This window comes from Gadus morhua, chromosome 4, assembly GCF_902167405.1.
Source record: "Gadus morhua chromosome 4, gadMor3.0, whole genome shotgun sequence".
Lineage (NCBI taxonomy): Eukaryota > Metazoa > Chordata > Actinopteri > Gadiformes > Gadidae > Gadus > Gadus morhua.
This window is the reverse complement of record NC_044051.1, coordinates 1418905-1431923: the sequence shown is the minus strand read 5'-3', so window position 1 is coordinate 1431923 and position 13019 is coordinate 1418905. Positions and strand designations below refer to the sequence as shown.

Genomic DNA, 13019 nt, shown 5'->3' with positions numbered 1-13019 from the left:
GCCGCGGCGAGGTCGCCAGGACACGGACGTGATGATGGGCCAGAAAGTCAGCGCTGCTGACGGCAGCGATTCCTCCTCCGCCTCCCTTTCCTCGGTTTTCCTGACTTGCGTCACACCAAATGCGCATATCCTCCGTCTCGCGCTCTACAAGTGTCTGTCAGGGCATGGTGGCATGCGATGGTTTATTATTATTCATGATTCAAAAACTATGTAACTTCGAGAAATGCGCGGTAAATAAATCTGCCGCCGCTTTTAGCCTCTCACGTCACAGGACACCGAAGCCCGTCCGAGTTGTGGGGGGGGGGGGGGGGGTGCGAGAGAGCACAAGAGAGAGCGAGAGAGAGGCAAAGGAAAGGGCATGACGAGGTGAAAGAATGATCGACTGCTCGACGTCCGTGCTGCGGACGACGCGTAGGCCCCACGCACGTGGTGCTCCAAGCGCCAAACCAATGTCAAACACTTCATTCTTTTTGGTATCTGGTTCTACATCCAAACACGCTCCAAGTTCACAAATCCCCATGAAAAACCGCGGCCGGGCATCCAAATCCACTGAGGTCTGAAAATAAACGCAGCACGTATCCATGGTCACCGTGGGACAACCACCCCAGCCACGGTGTTTCCAGCTCGGCCGTGCCCGTACCCGCCACAAACCCCTGGTGCAGCGTCATCACGCCGCCTCCCAGCGAAAGGCCTCCGCAGTTCAACCGTATCGAGTCCATCACTTTTACCAGCCAAGCGCGCAGAGGTCGGCGGGTTTATCGTGTGCGCTGCGCACTAGACGCAGGGCTGGACTGACGCAGGGTTCAAACTGTACATATTATAAGCATTAGTCATTTTAGAGGAGATTTGACCTAGCTGCAAAAGTCTCTGCAAGTGTAGTGAAAGAGCGTATCATTTTTTTTTAACATGGTTACTTTCTACCATGTAGGCTACTGCGCTTATTTTAATTGTTGAAACATCACAATATGCGGATATATCCTCTGGTATGTTGTGTGCCTCCGAATGTCGCATAAATAATCATGGTGGGCTGCCATGGCCAAAAATGCCAGGGCCATTTTTTGGTCCCAGTTCAGCCCTGGAGACGGATGGGGTCATATGGAGAGGAGGCGTCCTCCTACTCCAAGCTATGTTCATGGAAGTATTAGGCTGTACATTTGAAACTTTTTGGTTGAATTGAATCGGCATAATTGCTCCCTTGAGATCTTTAACTTCTATGATAAGGGTTGGAGTTTATCTTGTCGAACCATACATAATAACGTTACACACAATTGGCTCAATTAAGTTGGAGAAAGGTACAACTCTTCCAACTTATACCTTCAACTCGGTTTGCATTCTAAAATGATAGCACTTCGAATTAAATTTCCCCGTTTCCAAAAGCTGAGATAGGTCAATAGGTAGAAATCCGCATCTATGCAGGGTGGTAACGACCACCAGATGGCACCATATAGCCACTGCTGTAGTCGGACGCTGCCGATTAAGATAGGCTATGTAATATTTATGTTTCTCAGAAAGTCTGCTCTCATTTAGAGATCCCTAATGCACCTTTGAGACACCGTGGAAAATGTCCAGTAGTGGGAAAGTCCAAGTGCATCGTGTCCTTCTCGACATTGATGTCTTACCCTTTCACGCAGCTGCTTCCACTGCCGGGCCCAGAATCTCTTCTCTGTAACGTTACAACAAACACAGCGCAGACCGCACGGTACTTGTTCAAACACAGCGAAGTACTATCAAGAGAGCATTAGCATTAACTTGTGGACGGTGGTTTGCTTGCCCCGTCCAACGAATATACAGAATCTTTTTTCTAAAGTGGTAAAAGCTATCCATGCTACACAGCTACAGTCAGAACTCCCATCCAGTAGAAACCCGGGACTGCATAAAACATTGTTTAACGTTGTTAACATAACATGGATTCCCGGCCAACACATGTTAGCGGTACACCGCTACTTCTGTTGAAGCCTTTTATATTCACGACCATTTGTCCTTCTTGCTTTAGTGGGTGGAAATGTGCTTTGTAATGGAGATAGTTTCACCGACACATGGTATATTCCCTGACAGCACAAAGAGTCCTTGTTTTGCCACAGGGCTCCACGAGGTTCTGGCTGCGGCTCTGCACTCTTTCCACCCTGGGTTCTATGGACCGGTTGCAATGAACTCAAGACTTGCCAAAAAGACAGACATCTCTTCCATCGCAGGAGCTTTCATCTTGTTTGATTTTGTCAGTGGAATTCAAAGAGAGATTTCCCAAATGCCATCCACTTCCCACCGTTCTCTCGGACCTCAATCGAGTCCAATGTGTTGGGCCCTCAGATCAAAGCATGACGGCAGCACATTTTTACTACGTCAATGTCGACTCACAGTGGCATTGGTAACGGTTTTAAATGGCCTAAGAATAAAACATGTGCACAACTTCCAACAGAAACCATGACTGCCTTTACCCTAAAGTGAGTCAGTGTAGTGAGGTACCGATTGATGATTGAACACCAATATAAATAAAGGAAAATAAGCTTTTTGAGGCCCAAAGCAAAAAACAGAAAATATCACAAAAATAGTTTATTTAAATTTTTTAGGACTAGAAGTAAAAGACCCGCCTCCAAACACGTCTACATCTCCGTCATCCAGAACAGCAGCTTCCTGTCGCTGCCAATCACACACAGGGGGAGGGTCCTGTGCCAGCTTAACCCTGCCCCCACCGTGGCCGATCCAATCACCACCGGCTGCAACAGGAAATGAAAATTTGAGCAGGAAAAGGCATTTCAGAAGAGGCCTGAGCCGAGATATGGCTCCAATCTAACGGGCACCGACCTGTGGTTGGCCCAGGTGGTGGATGAGCAACTGGCTGCTGAACTTCCCCGGGCAGCCGGTGGTGGCGAAGAGGTTCTCATTGGCCCGAGACCACCTGGAAGGAAGGACAACCACTTTACTAAGGACGACCATGTTTGGGCAATGCCAATATAAAAGAAAAAAAAAACACAATTTGAGGAACTCCGAAGGTAGAGCGAGTTCTTACCTAATGAGTCTTGCTTTGTCCATGTGGGCAGGTCTTCTTTCTTGAGGATAACTGCGAAGAGGACAAAGACAAGGCTTCAGTGAAACTCTTCAAGGGACCATACCACTAAAAGGCGACCAATATCACACCACCAGATGTTAGTGTGATCAGACGTTACAAGCCGTAACCAAAACGTTTGCTACAGTCCGCTGGGAAGGCCGGTCGACTGATCCATCCAGCGCACATCTGGGTGGACACGGCCACTTAAAACAACAGAACTCTCTCCCCTGCAAATAAAAATACATAAAAAAAAGAAAAAGAATACTAATCACCTGGAGCGAGTGATGTCCCAGACCAGCCAGTCGCTCCCGGCCACCCCGCCAACCTTGATGGTGTTGGCGAGGCACCAGTCTGCGGACATGAGAGGCGAGTGTCCGCAGTCCAGGGACAGGATGGCCTGCTGGGCGACCAGGTCGTAGAAGCGGATCGTCCCCTTCTTCTCGGCCACCATCAGCTGCAGAGGGCAGAGTCAGACTGCTTTTTCGACTTTTGTGACTTATAAATGATTGATAGTCATGTTTAACCATACTAAAGTGTCAAATAATGACGTACATGCATTTTGACGTGTTCCCTGCTGACAGTCTGGGGTGGCTGTGCAGAGCGCTAAACACTCGGGACAATGTTTGCGATTCACTTGTTCACATTTCCGGGAAATCATCTACGTGGAGGCACTCCTGCCGCGCCCCCATATGCCGGGTCAAATCTGCCCGCGCGCGTGCTTTAAGGAAGGTAACCAATCACAACGGAGTTGGGTTGGCAGGAGGGGGGCGAGGGGGCGGAGAAGGACGAAACCGAGCGTCGACAGAGAAGGCTGAAAGCGCCCAGATGAGAGGAAGAGTTTCCCGAAAATCTGCATCGTTTTTTGTGTATGATTAAACATGACTATCAATCATTCTAACAACGTTTATAGGTCATAAAGGTCGAAAAAAGCATAATAGGTCCCCTTTAACAAGTCTCTCGTGCTTCACTCAAACCACGGATGACAGTGAACTTGTGCACCTCAATAGGCTATGGGGACGATCCACATTGCTGCGGTCAAAGTTGGAATACCGAGCTCGGAGCTTAAGACAGAGTCTTGTGTAATAACAATTATACAAGTATAAATTGAGAATTCAAACAGCCTTCAAAGTCAATAGTGCAAAGTATCCGAGGTTATTTGTGAAGTTGAACATTTAGCACAATGTTGATGTGAAGGAGCTGCAGATTCATAAAGATCCTATGTACAAAGCCTTTTTTAGAATGTAGAAAACCTCTGTTTACCTTATACACCTCCTCTGGATGCCAGCACACACTGACACCCGGAGAACGCAGACTGAAGCTCATGGTCTCGTTGCCCTCCAGGTCCCAAACTCTGAACAAACAAATCATCCGACGTTGGGATTATTACAGCAAAGAATAGACAAATAATATAATGTGTGTGTCAACGTGACAAACATGTCGATTATAGAAATGGATTACAAGGGAGGGAAACCCCCCAGCATGAATACAGCAGCAGGCCTCAGCAGGGCAGAAGGATGCAATCCTCTTTCATTTTCAATGAGCAGAACTCAGAGTTCAGCTTGACTACTTAGTGTTTGAGGAGACACATCCTCTCTTCACATTCACATCAACATTAAGGGCGTTTAGCAGACGCTTCTATCCAAAGCGACACACAATCAGAACATTTGTCAGAAGAAGGTGAAACAATACATCTCTGGGTGTACAGTAAGGATGTTCATAGAACAAAGTGCCAAGCACTAACAATCACTAGGATAACCCATTCCCCGTACACAACAAACAGGTCAGATCAAAAGCAGGCAGTGTTCGGGACAGCTAATACAACTGTTGGGTATTCGGGATCAAACCCGGAACCTGGGCCCCTTTCTGCTGCGCCTCCTATCCCCGGCGTTCTCCGACATATTGGTCAACAGCACAACAGGACTGGAATAACTGGGTCACGCGACCACGGGGCAGTGTGCAACAACATTCCCACAACGCCGTGTACCGAATCCAATCGGGGGATGAGGTAGGAGAGCACGGCAGAGAGCAGGACCGCTGGCGCACACACACACACACACACACACACACACACACACACACACACACACACACACACACCTCTGCAGATTTCGCTTGAAGGAGCCCAGACGATTCAGATTCGGTGGAGGCCACGCAGATGTCAAGTGCGGCGTTGGGGCCGCTGTCCTCGGTGCTAACCCGCCCCCCCACCCCCCGGCCCCCCCACCCCCCTGCCCCCCCGCCGTGGAACCTCAGTAAACACTAAACCTTACGACCTCGGCCTCCTCTTGTGGGAACGAAAGCTCCTTCTGGCCAGAGGAACCCCTCTCTCCCTCCTGCTCTTCCCCTCGCGGGGAAGAGCGCGCGCACGCGCGCACGCACACATGCACACAGAGATAAAAACACACACACGCACACACACACACACACACACACACACACACACACGGCCCGGGACCACCAGCAGCAGGACCGCTCGCTCCAGCCCCTCAGACCACTGAGAGCCAGCGCCGGGTTGCACGCTACCGGGCCGGGCGCCAGGCCGCGGCCCGACCGCCGCGGCCTGGCGCAGCGCCCCTCCCCCCCGGCAAAACATGACCTCTGCAGAGCGGGGTGAGCGGGGGGGGGGGGGGGGGGATACGCGGGTTGCCCCCACCCTTCCACCCCACCCACGGCGCTCGTTGCGCGCCGTCGTAGCGGCGCCCAGGTCCAACGGCGGGGGGCGGGGAGAAGGTGGTCAGCGAGGGGCTGCACTTTGTCGACGGGACGGGGGAGCGACCCGCGGTGGTGTTACGGTTCGTCGACCCCCCCCCACCCCCACCCACCCATTGCGCTTTCCCCGGCGAGGGCGGGAAGGGGTGGAGCAATGGGAGTTACTGTATAGAGCCGAGTCAATAATCACAGCGTCTCCCGGGAGGGAGGGAGCTGAGGCGCTCGGATGACACCGGACCTCGCCACCGCCCCGCAGGGCCCGCGGCCGCGTCCGGTTTGTGTGTGTGCTTGCGTGGATGGATGTGCGTATGCGTGTGTGTGCGTCTGTGTGTGTGTGTGTGGACAGATGTGTCTGTGTGTGTGTCTATGCCTGTGCGTGTCTGTCTGTCTGTACGGATGTGTGTGTGTCTGTATATGCGTGTTTCTGTGTGTGTGTGTGCGTGTGTGTCTGTTTCTCTGCGTGTGCTGTGTTTGTGTGGTATGTGTGTTTCTGTGTGTGTTTGTGTATCTGTTTCTGTGTGTGCGTGTGTGTGTCTGTCTGTCTGTCTGTCTGTTTCTGCGTGTGTGTGTGTCTGTTTCTGTGTGTGTGCGTGTGTTGTGTGTGTGTGTGTGTTTCTGTGTGTGTGTGTGTTGGTGTGTGTGTGTCTATTTCTGTGTGTGTGTGTGTCTGTTGGTGTGTGTGTCCGTTTCAGTGTGGGTGTCTGTTTCTGCGTGTGTGTGTGTGTCTGTTTCTGCATGTGTGTGTGTCTGTTTCTGTGTGTGTGTGTGTTGGTGTGTGTGTGTCTGTTTCTGTGTGTGTGTGTGTGTCTGTTTCTGCGTGTGTGTGTGTGTCTGTTTCTGCGTGTGTGTGTCTGTTTCTGTGTGTGTGTGTGTGTCTGTTTCTGCGTGTGTGTGTGTCTGTTTGTGTGGGCTTTGCCCCCATCTGTGTCGCTGCGGCCACAACGAGCCGTTACCCAAATATTAATCTTAAAGTCGAACCCTTCGCCACAAATGAACTCGGAGCGCCGGTCGCTCGCTGGCCGTGCGTGCGTGCGTGCGTGCGTCTAACCTGCCTCGGTCAACCTGCCGACAACATTCGGCTCATGTTTCCAAAAGACGAAATAACATAATACAGATAACGGATCGCTAGATAACACTTGTTTTTACTTTATATTTGTATTGTATTTAATTGTTTAATCGAGGCGATCGCGTCAAATGACGTGGGAATGTACAAGAACCTTCCTACGTCATTTGACGCGATCGCCCGTTTCCCGGCAACAGACGATCGCGTCTTCTGTTGCTATTCGATTAAACAATCAAATACAATACAAATATAAAGTAAAAACAAGTTTTATCTAGCGATCCGTTATCTGTATTATGTTACTTCGTCTTTTGGAAACATGAGCCGAATGTTTTTTGCAACCTGCCTGGCAACAGACGATCGCGTCGTCTGTTGCCAGGCAGGTTTTCAAGATGTAAACAACTGATGACGTAGGCCGGTACAATTTTCGCCCCCGGTACAATTTTAACTTGACAACTGCACTGGTCCGGCTTAACAGCGCTGTGTCAACATCCGTACCCACCGCAAAGCATTAAAGAGATTATAAACACAGGGAGTTACTGTATACAGCAGGTGGACACACAGCATCACACACGCATGATGCTGGAGGGAAGACGAGATCGAACTCGGTCAACTCCACACACACACATACGCACACACACAAACACACACAAAAACAGTGGGAGAGTAGCGGTCGGGCCCCGCTTGCACAAATCCCCCCCCCCCCCCCCCCCCCTCCCTCTGGCGTCGGGGCCCCCCCTCCCTCTTGCGTCAGGGGTCTCCGATTGGGTGGGCCGGCGGTGTGCGTGTTAACTCTCTCTCCTCCTGTTGCGGCCGCCTCGCTCGTCCCATATTTTCTCAACACGACAGAGTTTAAATCTTTCAGCAGACGGAGCGCAGTCTGTTTTCTCTGGCCCGGGGGAGAGCCCGGGACCACGGCCTCGCCGAGGGCCCGGTACCAGAGCCAGGGGCCCCGGTACTGTTTGGGGTTTCTTCTTTCTTTCAGCAGGACGAGGATTGATTCCCCGTGGGGGGGTTCAAAGGAAACCGCCGCGATGACCAGCGGCCATCAGGACACCTGGCTCATGGGGAGGACAGACAGGTGTGCGTGTGTGTGTGTGTGTGTGTGTGTGTGTGTGTGTGTGTGTGTGTGTTCCGATGGAGTCCAGAGAGCTGACCCAGAATTGACCCCTAGTAACTGAAACACGTCTCCCTGAAAACCCTTCCCATTTGGGGAGCTCGTTAACAGAGCCCCCCCCCCCCCTCTCTGATTTGTCTAATTGGATTTCGGTAATTAACCGATTAGCAGCAACAAATAAACCCTCATGGCTGTGATGGTGAGCGATCGCAGTCAATGTGGAAAACACACTGCAGGATGTGATGCAATGATACAAGACGCGCACACGCACACAGACACACACACACACACACTGACCTGCAGGTGTGATCATCGCTGACGGAGGCGATCTGTTTCCCCTCTGTGGGCTCAAACACCACCTGATTGATGTAGCTGCTGTGACCCTCCATCTCCTACACACACGCACAACACACGCACACACAGCACGCGCACACACACACACACACACACACACATTAGAACAGTGACTACGGACATATCTACAAAAACCTTCTGACCCGACTGCGTGTGGCATATTATCAACACAGCTGCATTAAACGGCCTCAAACGAGCGTCTTCTGTATTCACCACTCCTGCACCATCCCGCCCTATTAATTAACTATACCGTACTCGTACTGCACTATGAGCCAATCACGCTCAAACCGCACCTTAACCGCTATTTCGCACTACTGTTTAGATCTCCGACCACATTTCGTTGTCCCTGCACTCGTGCACAGTGATGGTAGATTTGAATGTGACGTTCTCCTGATCGCTGGGTGCTACGGCGGGGCTCCGGCGGACGAGGAGCCCTGATGCGCGCAGCCGGCCAATGGGCTCCAGATGTCGGCGGTCATACCTTGATCTCGTGCCGGTCCTTGAGGTCAGACGACAACAGTCGTAGCTTTCGGTCAGGCGAGGCTGTGCAGAGCCTAGGTGGAGTGGGGAGGAGGTAGGTGGGAGGGAGGGGGGGGGGAAGAGAGAGAGAGAGAGAGAGAGAGAGAGAGAGAATTAAAAAAACGAAACGAAACTCCAAAACACATCCGAGAAATCCAAAACCGCAACCCAAGCAGTCAGTCATCGATGAACTTTCCTGCACTATTCTCTCGAAGAACAGCCTTGGGGTGTCCAAGTGTGTGCGTGTGTGCTTGCGTGCGGGCATGTGTTAAACTTGGCCCGAGCGTTGCCGGGGAGATTCTAATTGCGCCCTTGTATAAACACGGAGAAAAACAAGATTCATCACGCCATTCGCGCATTTCTTCATGTCCCGAGTCCCACGCGGGGCCCCCTCCGGGGCCTGGCCCCTTTAATCAGCCGCAGTATACCCCAGTGGCTGCAATTATTCACACAATTACACCAGCTCACTTATGACAAGAAAAACACCCGCACCAGCGGAACGCACCAGCGGAACGCACCAGCGGAACGCCGCGCTGGCGGTGAGTGTCGTCGGCCGCAGGGTCTCAGGGGAGCGGACGTGACGTCACTGCAGACACCATATTTAGTCTTGCACGGTTCTAGTCTATTGCTGCGACGCTGGATTAGTTTACGTTAGGATTAAAACATTTCCAGGTTCACCCCAGTGCCCACGCCAGGGTAGAGCTTGGAGAACTTATCTGGCACGCTCTGCCCGGTCGTTTTTTCATGATGGATTTCAAATAATCCTAACGCAAAAAGTGTACCTCTGTTTGATTAATTTAACACTTTTCCTTGTTGCCCGTAAGGGAAGAAACAGGAGAACTGTCCCTTTGCCTGGGAGCAGTTCCACACACCCAGAGAACAGGATGATTAGCCCCATCAGATGACTTGGCATTATGCTCACTGAAAAACACGATTTCTTTATTTATTTATTTTTTATTTCCATAAAAATATATATCGTATGCATCTCAAATAAAAAAACAAATGCATAAAATAGAAAGAATCAAATAAATGAAGGCAGATGATTAAAATCGATAATTCGAAATATGCAAGTTCCATACAGCTATGCATGGAAAGTTCAAACTTTGTGCAGAAGCTGCAGTGGTTTGTGTGGTGTGTGTGTGTGCGTGCGTGCGTGTGTGGAAAGGCGTGCGGCCCGTGGAGGCCAGCTGTGTTAGGCTTCTGTGGAGTGACGGTGGAAAGATGTTGAGACACAGCCTTTCGGGGAGAGAGCCTGACGACTGAACATCCCACACTGGCCTGTTTCAAACCTTGGCAACCTCTCATACTCTCCCCCCCTCTTTCTTTCCACTCTCTCCCTCTTCCAACACCCCCCCCCCCCCCCATTCTACTCTCCCTTTCTTTCTTCTACACCACTCTTTTCCTCCCCCCCCCCTCTTCCACTGACCTTTGTATGTCAACTCCACTCTGTCCCACGCCCCTCTCTTTCAGCCCCCCTCCCTCTCTACTCTGCCTCCCTCGCTCTCTCCCCCCTCCCTCCCTCCCTCTCCATCTCTCCCCCACCCTCCATACCTCCCTACCTCCCTCGCTCTCTTCCATCTCTCTCTCCCCCCTCCCTCCCTCCCTCCCTCCCTCCCTCCAAACCTCCCTCGTTCTCTTCAATCACCCCATCCCTCCCTCCCTTCTCCCCATCCCTCCCACCCCCTCCCTTTCTTCCACCTCCCCCCCCTTCATCCTCTCAGGACAGTGTGAGAACGCAGATCTTTTCCTGGAAGACACGGTTACGTGCAGAAGCTCAGGGAAGATTGGGAACCTGAGTGCGTAATTACACCCGCGGACGTCACGCCTCCACCCCTCCGAGGCCGGCAGACCGCCCAGGGCCGGGGAGCCTTCCCCTGGTGTTCCTCTCCAATTAGAGGCCGGCTTAAACACCTCCAACAGGGCCGCCCGGCTAACCTCTCCCCGGCCGCCATCACAATTAGGAGGGGGGGGAGGAAAGGAAGAAAAACCCTCTGTCTTTGCTTTCGAACAATCAACACACACACACACACACACACACGCACCACACGAACACGCACACACACACACACACACACACATACCAAGGCTGTCCGAAAAACAGGTTGCTCATGACTTGGCAGCCGCTCCGAGACACTAGAAGGCTCACAGGGAAGCCGAGTCTGACACATTTGTTCTCCCGCTCTGTCTCCCCCCCCCCCCCGCTCAGACGGTGGGGGGGGGGGAGGGGGGGGAGACAGGTCCAGTTAACTCGCTGCGTTGATGAGTCCAAGCTGCGAGGGTCCCGCTCTCCGGTTGTTCTTGGCCGTCGTCGGGCGCAGGGCGATGCCTTTCCGAGGCGAAGTCACGGCGTCATGCGAGGGAGGGGGAGACGCGGCGCGGGGTCAGAGGCGGGTCTTACCTGACGGTCGGTAACCGGTCCAGGCGGGACTCGGGGCTCCAGGCGAGGGAGTCGATGCGGACGTCGAGGTGGAACGCGCGGAGCACAGTGAACTCCACTCCCTCCACCTCCGCGTCCTCTTCCTGTGGGACGGAGGACGGGAGTTCATACGGGGAGCTGAGCGCCGGGAGGGCGACTACTCAAAGACTACTGTTCAGCTGCATTGTATCAAAACAACCCCCCCGTAACAGGGTAGCTCTAGGAATCATGGGGGGGGGGGGGGGGCGATTCCTAGAGCTACCTCTGCGCGAGCATCTGGTTGCTTTAGGAAGTTTGGGTTGTGGTGCGCTCAGATTGGTCGCGGCCCCAACGCTGATTATAAGCTTTGATTGCTCTCGACCTCACTCGGGATGGACGCATCTGGTGGATGAATAAGTGTCAGTATAACGCGATACCCTGTTACGGTTCTGTTGTCAGAACTAATTAGGGAAAGGAGAAGATGGGTCTCAAATGTTCCCCAAGATGGAGTTGAAAATATACTAATTATTTTTATGTGAAGATCTAGTAAGGGCTTTAACGACTTAACTTCCCAATCGAAAATAAAAAAGGTAGTTTATTGATAGGAGATATTTAAATATATAATATCCGTCACCCTCAGTCATTGCACAAAAACACACATGCCAATTGTAACAATTGTTGCACTAGTAAATCATATTATTATTTATTATAAAGAATTATTTATAATAACCCAGCTCCCACAAATACGATGACACCCAGACAGACCTATAATTTCTGTTCATTAAGAGAACTATCCGTCTCATTTTGAAACTGCGGGGTTACAAAGACAACTGTGACGGACCTGCTGTACAGTATATGTAGCCAGTTACTGCCAGTGTGTTTCAGTGGGGTGTTTGACTTCCTAACCCTCTTTGCATTCTACCTCAGCGCCGTTGAGCAAGATAACAATGCACACCGCTGTATTGATGTCAATCCACATCGGTAGACGCATACCCAAAAGACAAGGTAGTACATTAACCACGTGGTTAATGTAACCATGTGGGTGGATGACTCACCTGAAATAGACAGGTGCCCACGACCACGTACTGGTTCCCTCCATACGCTAGGAGAGATGCATTGGTGCCACTGTCGAACGGGCTGAACTCTACGACGTGAACGTAGTCCTCACACGCCACCGTGTAGGTGGCGCTTCGACGGGAGTCCTCCTGCATCCTGGTACCTGGGGCACACGGGGATGGACAGTAGTACGACGGTTCAACCGCATGCAAGGGAACGAAAGGTGTCTGCAGCAGGACATCTAGTGGAAGTCAATATCATAAGTAAGGATATAGCTGATACACGTCGTAGCTGTCATACGCAGATTCCATACATTGGAGTTTCCTTTGAGGCTACATCTAACAGGATACCTGCCCGTACGGCTGTCACTCAAATTAAAAAGATGTGCAAACGGCCCAGGAGAAACTGATTTCATATCAACTATATCTGCGCCTGGATCGTAATCGATTCCAAGGGAGCATGCATACATCTCCTCACATCGACCACTAAAGCCCATTTGTGCAACACATTTCACAAATAGGTGGAGACGTGGCGGCATGCCGTCTTTTCTATTTATACATAATGGTACACTTAATATTATGAGGCGTATTAAGCTTTAATACTTGACGTATTAATCCTATTTCGCATCTATGAAGGTGTACGAGTGTTTTCACATTACCAGTTAGTATAGTGTTTGCGTCCCTCACAATGCGCGCGTTTCGTATATTTCAACCTGTTCCGGGTAGGAAATGGACCGTTCCATTCACATACAGATCGAAGGGGG

At 51.4% G+C, this 13019-nt stretch overlaps 1 protein-coding gene across 1 annotated transcript; it reads right to left on the bottom strand.

Moving 5' to 3' along the window:
• Nucleotides 1–2535: 2535 nt before the first annotated feature.
• On the bottom strand, nucleotides 2536–13014 carry nup37 (nucleoporin 37). The gene is made up of 10 exons (XM_030353212.1): nucleotides 12915–13014; nucleotides 12256–12419; nucleotides 11204–11325; nucleotides 8768–8840; nucleotides 8230–8324; nucleotides 4307–4397; nucleotides 3319–3500; nucleotides 3008–3058; nucleotides 2803–2896; nucleotides 2536–2714 (listed from the first exon to the last, which is right to left on the bottom strand). Exons 2-10 carry the CDS (start codon nucleotides 12409–12411, stop codon nucleotides 2601–2603), a joined length of 978 nt encoding a protein of 325 aa, XP_030209072.1. The 5' UTR covers nucleotides 12412–12419; nucleotides 12915–13014; the 3' UTR covers nucleotides 2536–2600.
• Nucleotides 13015–13019: the final 5 nt, after the last annotated feature.

Excerpts from the sequence above, each read along its gene's own strand:
- nup37 (XM_030353212.1), bottom strand. The coding sequence starts at position 12,411 with ATGCAGGAGGACTCCCGTCGAAGCGCCACCTACACGGTGGCGTGTGAG. Across the intron at positions 8,325-8,767 it reads AGGACCGGCACGAGATCAAG|GAGATGGAGGGTCACAGCAG; the intron begins GTATGACCGCCG and ends GCGTGTGTGTAG. Across the intron at positions 3,501-4,306 it reads ATCCAGAGGAGGTGTATAAG|CTGATGGTGGCCGAGAAGAA; the intron begins GTAAACAGAGGT and ends TGCCCTCTGCAG.